Source organism: Epinephelus moara, chromosome 5 (genome assembly GCF_006386435.1).
Source record: "Epinephelus moara isolate mb chromosome 5, YSFRI_EMoa_1.0, whole genome shotgun sequence".
Lineage (NCBI taxonomy): Eukaryota > Metazoa > Chordata > Actinopteri > Perciformes > Serranidae > Epinephelus > Epinephelus moara.
Genome location: NC_065510.1, coordinates 14156619 through 14171684, shown reverse-complemented (window position 1 = coordinate 14171684; position 15066 = coordinate 14156619). Strand labels below are relative to the sequence as shown.

Here is a 15066-nt window from a genome sequence, read left to right as displayed (position 1 = left end):
CCCCGGCTGGCATGGCAGGGCGGGTGGGAGGGTGAGTCGAGATTGCCTGCAGATGTTGTTTCGGGGGGCCCTCTGCTTATTTAACAAGAGGATGTGGAACATAAATCTCTCGAGCCCTCTGCTGCACTGTATCATATGTGAGGTCACACGTGAGGCCGTTTTGGTTCAACTTCCCCTTCAGTGAGACGCCTCGTAACACCCGAGGCACAGAGTTATGGTGTTATATGTAGTAGTGCACAGCTGTCACTTGCTTTTGTCAACAAATACTTGATATTAAAACTGCTGCTCTCCAGAAATGTACCTCTACTATCCACCTCTACAAAACACTAGCATTCAAAATGTTAATAATTTTAAAGTAAACACATATTAGTAGTAAAGCACTGATTGAGCTGCATTTCCTTTTTTGGCCACTTGGGAACAGTGCAACAAGCTGAAAACACAATTTTGACTCAAAGGCTGTAAAAAATAATAGATGTAGCCACCCACTGGTTTGTTGACTCCCATTTTGAGGCCTTAAGTTCAGCATTTTGGCCGTCGCCATCTTGGATTTTTCAGCAGCGATAACCCTAGTGCTAGCTGCTAGCATGGTTGCCACGGACAACTATAGTTAACTAATATTTATACTGATGCAAATTTTTGTTGCCGATAAAACAAGTAAAAAAACTATTAAAACAAAATGTATTTACCGGAGAAACTGAATAGCTGACTCCTGGAGGTCATTTAAGACAACAAAAGTCTGAACAAGATTTTTTTGGGGCAAACAAAGTGCCATAAATAACTTTCATGAAGTGAAAACACACTGAAATAGCAACAGCTACACCTACGCCTATACTCTACGGTGAATCTGGGGTTACGCCAGGGTTACATTACGTAACCAATGTTGTCACTTGTCAGCGGACAGCATGCACATGTCACTCTAAGCAGCCACGTCTTTAATTATGCATAACTTTAAGCCTTAATAGCATTTAAACATTTATGAAAAATTCAACATACAGTTTTCATGAATGTTGAAATTAGATATAAAGACCAAAACCATTTTTGTACCAGGCTGTAAACATGTTCATTTCTGCTGTAAATTTTAGCATTGTACCATGAGGGTCTGTGGGGATTGACTCACTCTTGGAGCCAGCCTCAAGTGGCCATTAGAGGAACTGCAGTTTTGGCACTTATGCATTGGCATCATTTTTCAGCGCCTGAGGTTACCACTTGATCTTTAAGTTGCCCTGACAATCTTGTCAACATGTTGCCCACAGAGCAACATTTACAGTAATTTGGTAGGTTTAAGAAGGAGCTGTTTTGCTGAGACATACAGTAGAAGTGAAGCATAGACTGAGGACATTTTTGTGACTAAGGAAAATATTTACGTTCCCACAAACGTGGCAGCGAATCACATTTTGAAATACTTGACCTTTTGACCTCGTGTCAAAGGTAAAGAATAATACAAATAAAAACACAGAAAATGTATTTTTTAAAGATTTGAGGGGGACTTTGAAATGAAGGCGAGTCGAGAAGCAGTCTTCTTCCACACATTCTTTTTATTTGTAAATAATAAAAATGAACTTTTTTTTAAATATAAAACATACACATCATTTGAGCCACATCTGTTATACAAACAAGTAATGTTGCAGTGAATGCTTTACTTTTTTCTAATTTTCTTTTTGTTTCAGTGGAACACAGAAGTTGTAAACAATCAGCATTTTTTTTCCTGTTAATACTGACAAAGAAAAGAAAGAAAAAAAAGAAAAAGGAAAACCAGCTTCACCGGACAATGAAAAGAAAAGTCATCAACTCTTCTGAAGTGGGACTGAACATGGCGGCTTCATGGTACACCTGTAAGTTTTGTGGCCGTTTGTTTAAGTTCGGCCAGTTTGTGACCCAAGTCCATCGTTTTGTGTCGTCCCACTGCATGGTCCCTAATGACGTATTAATCGCTCCTCGTTATATGACTTGGCCCCTTTGCAAATATCACTGAACCCAATGAAAACCCAGTGAATGGCTGTTGAGTATTTACAGTGTATTACTCTCTGTGCATCTGTATTTATTCTTTATATAACTTAACAGTTCATGTGTTAGCATATCTGAAATCATTATGTTGAAACATAATTCATATTTCCATATAAGCGGATCTGATTTGTACATATTTATTCATACATCATCTCAGCCCCTTGGAGGTATACTATGATGTGGAATAACAGTAAGAGGGGCTGTGAGGTCTGCTCAGTACCACTGTACAGTACTGTACATCTTCCAGAGGGTCGAGGAGAGACATCAAGGTAATCTTGGGATTTAGTTTGAGAGACATTCAGCACCGGACTGGGGGGATGTGGAACTGACTGCAGTTGAGTTCAGATGTCGTTGCGTAATGGGAATGGCTTCGGTTTCTTGGTTTTATCTCTTTAATATTCAAGTACGAGCAAACTGTACAACTGCATGCAACATACAAGCGGCCCTACAGTATGTGGAACTAACACACGTATCTAGATCAGTTATCTTTTTTTCCTGTATCTGTTTTGTTTTACAAAAATGTGCATGCAGCTTGGAACAGGTTCCAAAGTCATGCTGGCCGCCGCCTTTTTTCCCCAGTGGGCGGAGACTGCAGGCCGAACGGAGGATGAGCATTGGTTTTGGAGTCCCGACAGATCAGTCTGATTGGTTACTTTCACATTCACAGAGATGCACAAGGGAAACTGTGAGCGATTCTTCTTTTTCTGTTTGTCTATCAACAACTAGACAGAGAAATGAATGTGACGGGATTGTTGCTTTTTTTCTTTTTTTCAACTACGTGTTTTTTTCAAAAAGTTAAACTTTTTGTTGTAAAAAAATCAAGCTCTTGTGCTTGTGTTTAAATTTCAAAAGAATGTAAACTAAGGGTCGGATAGAAACGTGCTGGGGTGAGGGACTGCACTCCCCAAAAAATGTGAAAAATTAGACGGTCCTATCTTGCTTTTGCGGTTACTTTTTTTTTTTTTACAGTGATGTTTTTACCCTTGTGATATTTCAAAGTGACATAAATTTTATTTATTGGTCAACCTCCTGGGAGGCCTAATATACATCTATACAAAGACAACTGGCCTGGACGTTTGCCAGCGGTGGAACAAGGAAAACAACGCTGCACGCTAATCTCACTGTCAAGTGTAAAAATCTAAGCTGTGTCATCATCACCAGTCCCCCCCTGCATAACACTTGCAGACATTTAATAGTTTTTATATCCTTTTTTTTTAATCACTTGTGTTTTGTTTTTCTCTCCATGCACACACCAGACTGACAACATTATCATGAGCATTTTACGCACTGTAAAAACATTTTGTGCCAGTAGTAACAAAGGGAAAGAAATGAACGACAAAGCAAACACGCTAAAACAGTGTGGCCTCAGAGCAGCCATGGTAAACATACTGAAAAGAGGATTTTTCAACAGAGAGAGGGACCAGTGATGCGGCTCCAAGGTCTAGGCACCAGAAGAAGGCCCTGTGCTTCCAGACTGAATACCCATACGGGGGCATCCTGCCTGGGGGCAGGAGTGCCGGCAGTCTGTTGGGGTTCTGGAGGAGGCCACTGCAGGGAGGACTGCGCCCCCTGCAGGTGTGGAGGGTGATTACCTCTGTCTCGAGTCCATACATTCCGATGCTTACGTACATTTCTTTGCTATTGTTGATTCAGTTAAAAATCACCCTGCTTCATTTGATTCTCTGACACTCTTTTATTTTTTGTCTCTCGTCTTGAGAGCTACTGCGTGTTGTCTGTTCGACAGCCCTGCTTCTTCAGCATACACAGAGAAACATGATGAGATTTTCTGAATGGATATGAAACACTGAAATGTGGCGCTCCGTACAACAGACAAAATTAACCGCGACAGGAGTGATTGTCAGATCTCAACAAAGCTTTCTCATTTTGACTGTTTCTGATTGTTGTTGTTCTACATTTCTGCCATCTTGTTTTTTGTTTGTTTCTCTCTACAGTACGTTTCATGAGTTTGTTACTCGTCGAGCGGTGTAGAGCTGTTGGTCCACTAGGATCGGACCCCGGGAGGTCCGGAGGAGCTGTCAAGTGACGACTGGGAAGCCCGCCGCGTTAAGGAGGCAAGTGTCGGATCCACCAAGGAGGACGGTGGGAACAACTTGTACCAACCAATGACTGTGCTTGATAAGTCCAGTTCCTCCAATAGGATTTGTGCAACTCCCATGAAGCTTTTATGGTCCATGCGGCCGTAATCGCCCCATACAATCACCTGAAGGAAAATTATTTTCTGTCAAATTACACAGCAGTCTAGTTCAAGCTAAAATAAATTTTACCAGCATGGGTTTGGAAAAAAAAACTTTATGATGAAGAGAAATACATCTTCAGCTCACCTGTAAGACTTTACCCTGTGGGCTTTCCTCAAATAGCAGTGCTTGCTGGTACAGTGGGTCAAGTGTTTTCCGTGCAATCTTGGTTTTCTTTTTGGCTACGTACGCTCCATTATTCAGCAGATAGACCTTGACATATGGAGCTGAAGGCAGAGACAAAGCAATAAAAAGGCCATTAGTGAGGAACACAGCGACTCTTCAATGTAATCTAGATCAGATCTCACAGCTGGTTATATCTTTATGGGAAGGGAAAGCGCAGAGCAAGCGTTGTCTGGGTGTATCTGGATATCACTGGATGTAGAGTGTATATCATATAATAATGTGAGGAGTGTGTAACTGCTGTCTAGAGAGGGATTAGTTGCTTTTTGGTATCTTAAGGTTGGTCAGGTTCTCACCAGGGAGGGATTTGGATCCTGGTTTTTGTACGAGTCCTCGTGCTCTGATAACTTCTACCTCCAGCTGACCCTTTTTCTCCATCATGCCAATCTGGATGTCACCTGGGAAACACAGACGAGTGAGAAGACGATGATGATAGTCAGAAAAAAGAAACCACCAGGGTTTGACTGCACACTCAGCCCCCAGAAATATATGATTAGAGATCTTTCATTATTGACACGGATGAGAGCAACAACAATACTATACACCAGTGGTTTTCCAGGGCACTCCAAAGGGCAAGCAAAAATCTCAAAGCACACCTGTATTTACATCTGTGCACAACAGCCTCAAAAATATGTTATCACTCTTATCACGTCATAAATGTTTGTTTTTATTTACTAATATCAAACAACAATTGACAGCCAACTATTACTCATGAAATATTTGTTAATAAGATGATTCAAGAATTCATTATAAACTTTTTAAAATTACATCAGAGCACCAGTAACACATCCACATTCGTTTTAAGTGAAAAAAAAAAGAAAGAAAAATAATATAAGATAATGTGATAAATAGGTTCCTGTGAAGGAGAGGAGAGGAGAGGAGAGGAGAGGAGAGGAGAGGAGAGGAGAGGAGAGGGACAGGACGAGACGGGACGGGACGGGACGCGAAGGGACGCGAAGGGAAGGGAAGGGACGCGAAGGGAAGGGAAGGGAAGAGATGAGACGAGATGAGTAGGGAAGGGAAGGGAAGGGAAGGGACGGGACGAGACGAGACGAGATGAGACGAGTAGGGAAGGGAAAAGACGAGATGAGACAAGATGAGACGGGAAGGGAAAAGACAAGACAAGACGAGACGAGACCTGAAGGTAAGGGAAGGGACGACACGAGATGAGTAGGGAAAGGACGGGAAGGGACCAGACCAGACCGGACCAGACCAGACGAGAAGGGAAGGGAAGGGAAGGGAAGGGAAGGGAAGGGACGAGACGAGACGAGACGAGACGAGACGAGACGAGACGAGACGAGACGCGAGACGGGAAGGGAAGGGAAGGCAAGGGATGAGACGAGATGAGTAAGGAAGGGACGAGACGAGACAAGGTGAGATGAGACGCGACGAGTAGGGAAGGGAAGGGAAGGGACAAGAAGAGATGAGTAGTTAAGAGAGGAGAGGAGAGGAGAGGAGAGGAGAGGAGAGGAGAGGAGAGGAGAGGAGAATACCATCAGTATCTTACCTATGGCTGGAGTGGCCAGTGTTTGTCTCCCCACTAGCTGAGCCGGTCCTAGGCCGTCCAGGAAGTCACTGAACTGACTGCTGGCACCCAGATTGACTCCAGAGAAGATCAAACTACCACAGAAAAAAAAAACATAAACATGAATTAATTACAACATAAATGACCAATATCACCACACAGTCAGCACACTGTGAGACTCATTTTACTGCCTTCAGGAGAACCAATTTGCTGCCAGTCATTATTTACAGCGTGAAAAACATCTCGGAAATTGCCCAAGCACGATAATCCATCAGAGAAAACACCAGGCCTTAATTTGATTCAGTCAAAGTTTGTGTTTTATCATCGCCTCACTGAGCCGCAGTTTTGTCTTTAACAGTCTGCTCATTATATTACACTCTGTTTACTGTCAGTCAGCTGACACCTTCATGCTGAGACGGAAGTGTGCGCCTGGATATAATCTCTCAGAACATGCTGGCAAACAAACTTTACTGTCACATCCAGGTGGAAACGTAAAGTAGACAGAAATAAATGGACAAGCACTTGGCGTTCTCCTTTAAGAGACAAAAAATGGTTAGAGTGAGAGTGTAGGATGTTGATGGAAAGTGATCAAAGCAAGAAATGTGTGGTTTACTGACTTTCCCTCAGAGTTGTAGCTGTTCATGCTGCCGTTGTTGGACTCTCTGCTGGGCTGGCGACTCATGTTCCTGGTCAGCTCGACTGCCATGCCGGTTTCTGTGCTCCTTTGGATCGGTGCGCCCTTCTCCTTCTTACTCTTTCCCTCTGTGAAAGAGGAGAGACAGGAAAAATCACAATGTTGTAGTCAAAGATGCTGTCGTGGTAACTTTTCACCTTTATTTAACTAGACAAAAAGGGGGAAAAGTGCTTTCCAAACTCGTTTTGACCTGTCTCATGCAGATTCAGTTTACAGTAGAACGACAATAAGTGTAGGTGCAAGTCTACCAGGAAACACCAATGATGAAATAAGTGCCTGAACATTGACTCTAAACCATAGCATTATTGAAACAGACAACGTTTTAACCCTGTCACTCAAGGAAAAACAGAGTCATCTACGGTTATCCACTGAGGACGAGGTGACGCTCTGTAGCTATTTTTCCTTATAAGAAGAAAATGGACGAGGTGCTGAAACTGTCAGATCGCGAGCAGGTAAGGGAGCTCAATGCTGTGACATGTCCAGTGTGAACAGCTAAATTGCTTAACATGGGCGCCAAAACGTAGCAGGCAGCGCTCCATGGAAAATGGTGCACTTCCAGGTCCAATGTGAATCCAGTATCATGGTTCAAGCTGAAATGCTGGACCCCACGTTTTCCATAATGCAACTACGAAGCATCTCCAAGCAGCAACCTTCTGAGCTAAAAAATGAAGCCAACGCAAAAGGGTAAAAGCTGCAGTTCCTCTAATGGCAACTTGAACCTGGCTCCAAAAGCTCAGTCTCCATAGTTTTCTCCAATGTTTTTAGTTTCTATTTTCAACATTCGTGACAGCTATGGAAGGGTGATTTTTTAAATAACTCACCCCTTTAAATTTTATTAAGGATTAAGTTAGGCATAATCAAGGATGTGACTGCTTTGCAATTTAGATGGGCAAGGAAATGCAGCCAGGTGTGTTGCATGACTGGGAAGCACACAGTTTTCTGACTGCGGTCATGGCGTCAGTGAAGAAGATAGCCAAGCGGTAATCAATGCGATTAAGCTACCTAACTCTGCTTAACAATCTCTGGATACAACTTGTATTGAATGTCAGTAATAAGAGCAAGAAAAGCAAGAGAAAGGTGTGGACTCAGCCAAACAGCTGATGCATCAATTAGATCTCATTGACATGCACCAACGTAATGACTTACTGGAAAGCCACTTTACTGTCTCTGAGGCGTCACCACTATCTATGACTCAGATCTACCCCTTGTTCCTCCACAGCTCCACCCTCCTGTCCAAATATGGTCACTTGTGGCTCTAAAAAATCCAAGATGGTGACGGCCAATATGCCAAACTTGAGGCTTCAAAACGGGGGTCCACAAACCAATGGGTCTCGTCATGGCGGCGTTCATTAGACCCATTACCAGTCAACTGGACTTCATGTGTCAAGTCAGTGCCTCCCCACCAAAAATCAAAGCTTATCTGGATTTGGAGCAGGATTCCCCTTAAACCCATTTTGTGTATAAGAAACAACAAACATGATGGAGGAATGGACCAGCTTCCAGAGCACATTTCTCAATGGGGTGAAGTTTTTTCCATATCAAACAATTCACTTGTGGAAAGAAAAAGTAGAAAATTACAAGATAGCCTACAGGTCCAGTTCGGGAGTCAGTGATCACTCCTTCTGAAGCCTGGCCAAAGACACACCCATGTCCTGCTGAATCTGGTAATCAGTAGTAAACAGGAAATTGTTGGGCAGAAAAAAACAAACAAACAGTGTGTGGCATCTTGAACTAGGATGCGTGCGTCCACCTTCTGACTCATACTATTGGCATGTCTGGTGCAAGGAGAAAAATGTGGCCGCACTTCCCAGGCATCCTGTCATCCATCTAGGTGAGATGGTCAGCTGCACTTAAACAGCCCGAGCAGTCATATCATGTATCATGTCATGTTAAGCAATAGTTTTCTTTTAATAACACTAAAATTCTAAAGTTTAAAAAGCCAAACATGAGCTCATTTACCTGCTTTTGCTCCCATGAACAGGAAAGATTTTTCAAAAGTATGTTTATCTCTGTGCTATCTCTACTTCCTCTCTTCCGCTACATCAGGGAGAGACGGCGAGAGACCCCCTTAGGCTTAATGTTCTCTAATAGCTTTTTATGTCCACTACAAAGAAAGGGAGTACAGTGTTTGGCTTTCATCATGAGCCTTACACCCCCCTGTGGTAAAAGTGCACGCTGGGTTCAGACCAGCCAGACTCTGTTGTGACTGGAAGCTGAGCTGCGAGGGGCTCTCAGCTGGCTACAATGTTCGGAAACTCCCCGAAACACATTATTTTGTTGTTTGTCTTTATAACGAGCGCGAGGGCAGCAGAGGTTTGTCTCCTACAGAACAAAAGGACACTGGCAATTTGTGGTGCTTCGGTACAGCCTGCTCCTCTGGGCAGATCTTTTGGATTGTCTCTATGTGAAACACAGTCTCGTAACTCTGTGCAGATTCTGAATCACAGATTACATGTTGTGTCATTTTAAGTAAATGCTTTAATGCTTGAATGTAGAATGGTGTTTGTGTTGGGCTTTAGAGTGTGTTGTGGAGAGCAGTAATCCAGACACACTAAAGGTATGTTAAGCTTTGAACTACTAAATCAATTAAAGTTTGCATTGTGCCTTTCTGCAAACAACAAACATGTTACATTATTCTTTATTATGTATTATGTTGCAGACAGATGGAGATTTTACATTTCTTTATGTTTTAACAATACTGTGGTTAATGTGAGGCGGGGTACACCCTGGACAGGTCGCCAGACTATCAAAGGGCTGACACATAGAGACAGACAACCATTCATGCTCACAATCACACTTATGGCCAAAACCCACGGCTGAAACGGGGAGAACATGCAAACTCCACACAGAGGGGCTCTCCCATCCCAGGGTTCAAACCAGGAACCGTCTTGCTGTGAGGCGACATTGCTAACCACTGCAAATGTACTGCATGTACTTTGGCATCAAGAGCCCTTCTGGTGCCGGCAGACACAAAGAAACCTCCTGGCAGAACATTTAGTGAGTTGAGGTCAAAGATGCTGTTGACGTCGCTGCACATGTCACGACCAATTACTTCTCATTCCAATGAAATAAATATTTATACCTATTATATTTTTTATAAGTGCATGATAATATTCGGTGTCCAACCTTCTTTTTGCCACATTCATATCACACATTCCTCGTGGGATACAGAGTCACCACTGACTATTTCAGGGTTGCCACGGTAACTCACCAGGGCCGCTGATCTGTGAAGTGCTGCGGCTGCGGCGGTTGCCAACGATGGCCACCACCCGCGCGCTGAGGCTGGAGCGTCTCTTCTTGCTGCCACTACCCACTGTGCCCAGCGCCGTGTCTGATTGGCTGCCGTCGGTGCGCTCCTGGGTGTAGATCTCCCCGCTCACGCTGGAGCTCTTCAGCATGCTGCGGCCCACCGATCGCAACTGCCGACTGGAGGGAGAAAAGACACTAAGTGAGGCTTGTAATGGAGACAGAGATGCTATTAAGGCCTCAGTAACTTCCTCTGTACCGTACCTTCAGAAACAGCATGGTGGACAAAGAGAGGTGGGTGATGATAATTAAAACATTTCACACTGACTGAGGAAAGATGTTTAATCAAACAGACACACCTGGGACTCCAGAGAAGGGAAATGATGACGACAGACCCTACCAAATAACTAAAACTTAAATATTACTGTTTGCTAGTTCGATGGTTGGTGCAACAATTTCATGTTCTAGCAGTCCAAAGTAAATAATCGTATCATGTATTAAAGTTCATTCTTCTCAAACGAGCCACAACACACGGACAGAAGCAGCTCAGCGCTCGATGCTGCCTCCTAGGGGTTCGGAGGAGCCGCCTCATGTCCATCCCCTCAGAGGGGGTCAGAGTACTGCAGGAGTGCCCAGCTATGCTGCCCCTGTCACCCATAGTCCCCACTGCCAGTGGGCCCCTGACAGTCAGGGGATCCAGTGAACGACTGGGAAGCGGGAGGGTGGTTTGAGGCCTCTCCACCGCCCCCTGCAGGGGGGTTAGGGAAGGTCGTGCAGCAGAGGAAGAGGATGGGAGGGGATGGTCTAGGTCTGGAGGATGGAGGCGGTCCGGGCAGTCACAACACAGGATGCATGCAAGGAGGGATCGGAGGGATCTAAAACATGCAGAGGGGGTTGCACAAACACACACACACACATACACAGACACAAATATAAAAGAAACGAGACACAATATTGGACAAAATGAAAATTGTTATGCCTTTATGTGCCGTGTCGGACATGTATGCAACCCATACAATAAAATCAAGCTGGACTGTAACTAAACTGTTCAATATTTTGTTATTTCAAAAATGTACGGATATCAGCAGGAAATCTTTTTGTGTTTCTATTCTGAAAGGTCAACTTTTTGAAATACAAAATATTTATCCAACAGCAAGTGATACTAAGAATATGCCAACAAGTACAACAAAAGGCAAGAAGTCACAATTATTTCACTATATTCAAGTAAAAACAGGAAACATGAGCAGCATTCAATGAATTATATAAAATTAAAGGGGGGCAATATATCAAAATATAAGCATATCAAGCAGAGGGAAAGGATTGAAGAACATAGGCAATAGAGGAGGACGTAAGGGAGGTTCAAGTGTCAGCCTCACGCCACCTCTGTGTCCCTTCATATGTATGTGCTCCGTCACTTCCATAAGCTGTTATCAAACTGGCCTGAAGCAGATGTGAGACTATCCACTGAATACAGATGTTAATATCCCACTCTGAGTGAAAACTGACCTGAGGCCAGCTGTCCCTGTTCATCACTGGATTACTAATTCTGTCCCCTTGTCTCTCTAAAAACTGACCCCTGGTGTGAATTATAGATAAGTCATATTACAGGCCTTATAAAGCTGACCGGTTTTTATTAATAGTTACTGCCTCCATCGTCTGCTATGTTGAATTCAAACTGTTTGTCTGATCATAGCCTTCTAAAACAGGATAAGGTCCGAGTGTCCACATATTTTTGGACATAAGTTTGTGATAGCGATGATCTCTCTTTCTCTTTCTCACCCCCGACTCTTGAAAGTGTGTCAAAGGCCGTGGGGCTGTGCTTTTATAACGCTCTATTTGGATTGATCTGTGGTAAGGCCATAAAGGCCAGCGCCCTCTCTCTCCTCCTCCCAGACCTCAATACATTAGCCAGCTAATAAGCTGCACTACATCACCACTTGGCCCACTGAGGACCACTGGGATAGGGTCGTTTGTCCCTGTCAGCACACTGCTACTGGTCAGCAGGGGATGTGTGTGAATGTGTGTGTGTGCCTTAGTGTGTGCACATACAAAGAACATGGGGATTTTTTGTGAGATTTTATTTTCATCTACCTTTCAATTATTTATGTCAGCTCAGCTGTGCTTGTTATTTATTTTTATTTTTTTTAATATTTTTGTCAGCAATTTTTAAATGTATGTGCTTTTTTAAAACTCTACATTCATTTAACTATTTATTACTTAACAAATATGAAGTTGGGGCAGTTTCAGGTTTGTCAAATTTATTCAGTTGTTTATGCATAAACGAAAAGATCAAGATTTTATTTAACTTCAGCTTAAGTCTTTTAACATTTTAAAATCTGTTGGAAAAAAAGCTAATTTATAAGGCCAGTTAGTGTTTCATCTCCCTGGTGACTCCGATGACATCATCAGGGTTACTCAAACCCTGACTAAGCCGCTCAAGGTCCACAGATAGAAAACCATTTTCACAGGCTGAGGCGTCCTCCTCGTGACATGTAAGCTAACTTTAAAGGCCACAAGAAACCAAGCTGACATCAAAGAAATAGTATTGATGAACACCAACTGTTGTGTCGCCTTTCATCACCTGTGACTCCATCAAAAAGTTGCACCTGGTCACACCACAAAAACCACAGGCGATGAAAAACCAGCTTGTACATTCGGCGCCCGCGTGAGATGAAATAAGTCTTTACACCAGCAGGTGGCAGTAGTCTGTATTTGTCATTCAAAACCATCCAAGACCATCATGACATATTTAAGATGCTAGTTAGTTAGCTAGTTAGTTAACACATCAGCAACACAACCCGATGTTTAAAGAATCATATTTACTGTGCGTCAGTGAAAAATAACACCATTACTTACCATTTCTGCTACGGAGCTTAATGGCTCATGCACTAAGCTGAACTAATTTCATTTACTGACGAGCTCTGCCAGCACAATACCAAATCAACATGCTGAATCAACAAACAAAGGTGTGGGACACAACGCAAAAACTAGGGCGACAGATGCTCACCGATAGCCCAACACTGACCGACAGGTGAACATTGGCTTGGTGTGTCAGGACCCATTTGTGTAAAATGTGCTGGTGGAGTGCCCCTTTACCTTAGACTACCACTGTAGGTACATGATGACTTTTTGGGTGTGCGACAATGCACAAAGTGAGACACTGGGCTCAACCTTGAATGAAATGCTTCCACTCAGATATTCCCATGTGAATAGCTGCATCTCAAAAATAAGCAGGGACAATGGATCCAAGTTTAACCTCATGTGTCAGTGAGTATCCACGCTGCTTGTGTCCTTGAGCAGGACTCTATCTGCAAGATCAAGCTGACCTCTGACCTCCCTTTGGAGGCAGCAAGCACAAAGAGAACACCTTCCCTACAGAGATCAATAAGGACTTTATTTATATGTAATTGCTGCCATTAAAAACTTCCAGCTGCGTTCTGCTGTCTTAAATGAATGGGGATCTAGGGATTCTATCCTGAGGATCCTACAGTGAGAAGACGAATCGTCTGCCATCGTTGGTGAATTCACCATTTGAGATCTATTGATCTTTACCTGGACTCCCTCGTGTCACCAGCTACTGTGTGTCTCCTGCGCTTCAACTCCTCAGAGAAACGTCTCTTCCCTGTTGCCCTCCTCCTGTCCTCCTCTCCTTCCACCCCCCACGAGATCCTCCTGTCCTTCTTCTCTTCCTCTAATGACTTGGATCTGAGTTCATTTTGTAGTATGTGTCAGTATGTTTAAGAGTGTGTGTGAGGAGAGATGAGATATCATGCAGGAGGACAGAAACATGCAGCAGTTGGCATGCAGAAATAAAACAGAAAGACACACAGTGATTAGCATGCATATGACATATAACCCCAAATCACCCAAACATATAGACTCTGTACATTTAAACTGAACATGTGACCAGTGAGGACTGACCTGAGTCGTCCTCCAGGTCGTTCTGATTGGATAGACATGTAGCTGGTGCTACTGAGGCGGGAGGCACTGCTGGCACGGGAGAGGGCTGACACATCGCTCCTATCACTGTCTGACGATCTGGCCGACATGTTGTCACTGCTACACCTCTTTTCTGCGTACATCTATGGACAGAAGAAGAAGAATTTTATTAATCCCCGAGGAGAAATTAAATTTTTATATACACACACAGGCCCAAAAAACACACACACACGCACAAAGAGGACCCATACATGCATTAAAAGGAGGGATGTCAGAGCGAGGCGGCTGCCCACTGAGAGGCCCCCGAGCAGTTGGGGGTTCATTGCCTTGTGCAGGTGCACCCTAGCCCAGGGGGCGAACTGGCACTTCTCCAGCTACCAGTCCACGCTCCATATTTGGTCTGGACGGGGACTTGAACCAACGACCCTCAAGTTCCCAACTCAAGTCCCCATGAACTGAGCTACTGTCACCCCAATGAGCTACTGCGGCCCCAGAGATGAAGGGTGGGAGAGATATACTGATTTTGCTCAAACTGAAAAACAGACACACAGTATATATCATTTATGAAGTGCAGGAGGAGGAGGAGGGGTGAGAGTGACTGTAAAATGCAGATGCTGACCTCCCGTTTGGTCTTGAGGTCCGTCTCAGGGTCGTGGGAGGCTGAAGGCCGGTAGGAATGTACTTTCATCTGCAGCTGTCGGGCTCGCTCCTCTACTGCAAGGGCTGGAAAAAAAAGAGACAAAGAACAGTAAGATAAAAAACATACAGAAAAAAGAAAAGAAAGGTAGAAAAAAAAAACAGGAAAAAGCAATTCCCAATAAGAGACGGACAGGGAGTATTGTGAGGATGCAGGATCTGGTTTTGGACACTAGGTGGAGCATGATGTGCACTGAGTACATCAAGTTTCCTCATGATGGATGCAGATGTAGGAGGCTCAGACAGTCATGCTTACTTGCTTCAATCCGGAAACAAATATAACTGTCCAGCTGTGTTTGCCAAATTAGGAACTATCATATAGGGATGTTAAACTGTCAGAAATGACACCTGTGATTGACTGCACATTAAAGGGAACTCCAGTATTTTTCAACCTGAAAGACAACAGTTTTTGAAGTTGTTCCAGTACTGAGTGAAACAGGCTACAACATAACCTCTTGAGGCATGTGCAACCATAAATTATGGGTCCATTAAAAGTGCTTGTTTTTGCCAGATTTTTATTAAAA

At 43.6% G+C, this 15066-nt stretch overlaps 1 protein-coding gene across 11 annotated transcripts in view; it reads right to left on the bottom strand.

Annotated features, from left to right (window-relative positions):
• Positions 1-1517: 1517 nt before the first annotated feature.
• The window catches only part of rims1b (regulating synaptic membrane exocytosis 1b), a 93600-nt gene continuing 80051 nt past the window's right edge, over positions 1518-15066 (bottom strand). For all 11 annotated transcript variants that reach the window (XM_050043533.1, XM_050043522.1, XM_050043523.1 and 8 more), the window contains 8 exons: positions 14466-14569; positions 13829-13989; positions 9873-10087; positions 6585-6729; positions 5950-6062; positions 4739-4840; positions 4347-4486; positions 1518-4225 (listed from right to left, as the gene is read on the bottom strand). In XM_050043533.1, the coding sequence (XP_049899490.1) occupies positions 4007-4225; positions 4347-4486; positions 4739-4840; positions 5950-6062; positions 6585-6729; positions 9873-10087; positions 13829-13989; positions 14466-14569 (1199 nt within the window). In that variant the 3' untranslated portion in view covers positions 1518-4006. The remainder of the gene's footprint in view (positions 4226-4346; positions 4487-4738; positions 4841-5949; positions 6063-6584; positions 6730-9872; positions 10088-13828; positions 13990-14465; positions 14570-15066) is intronic.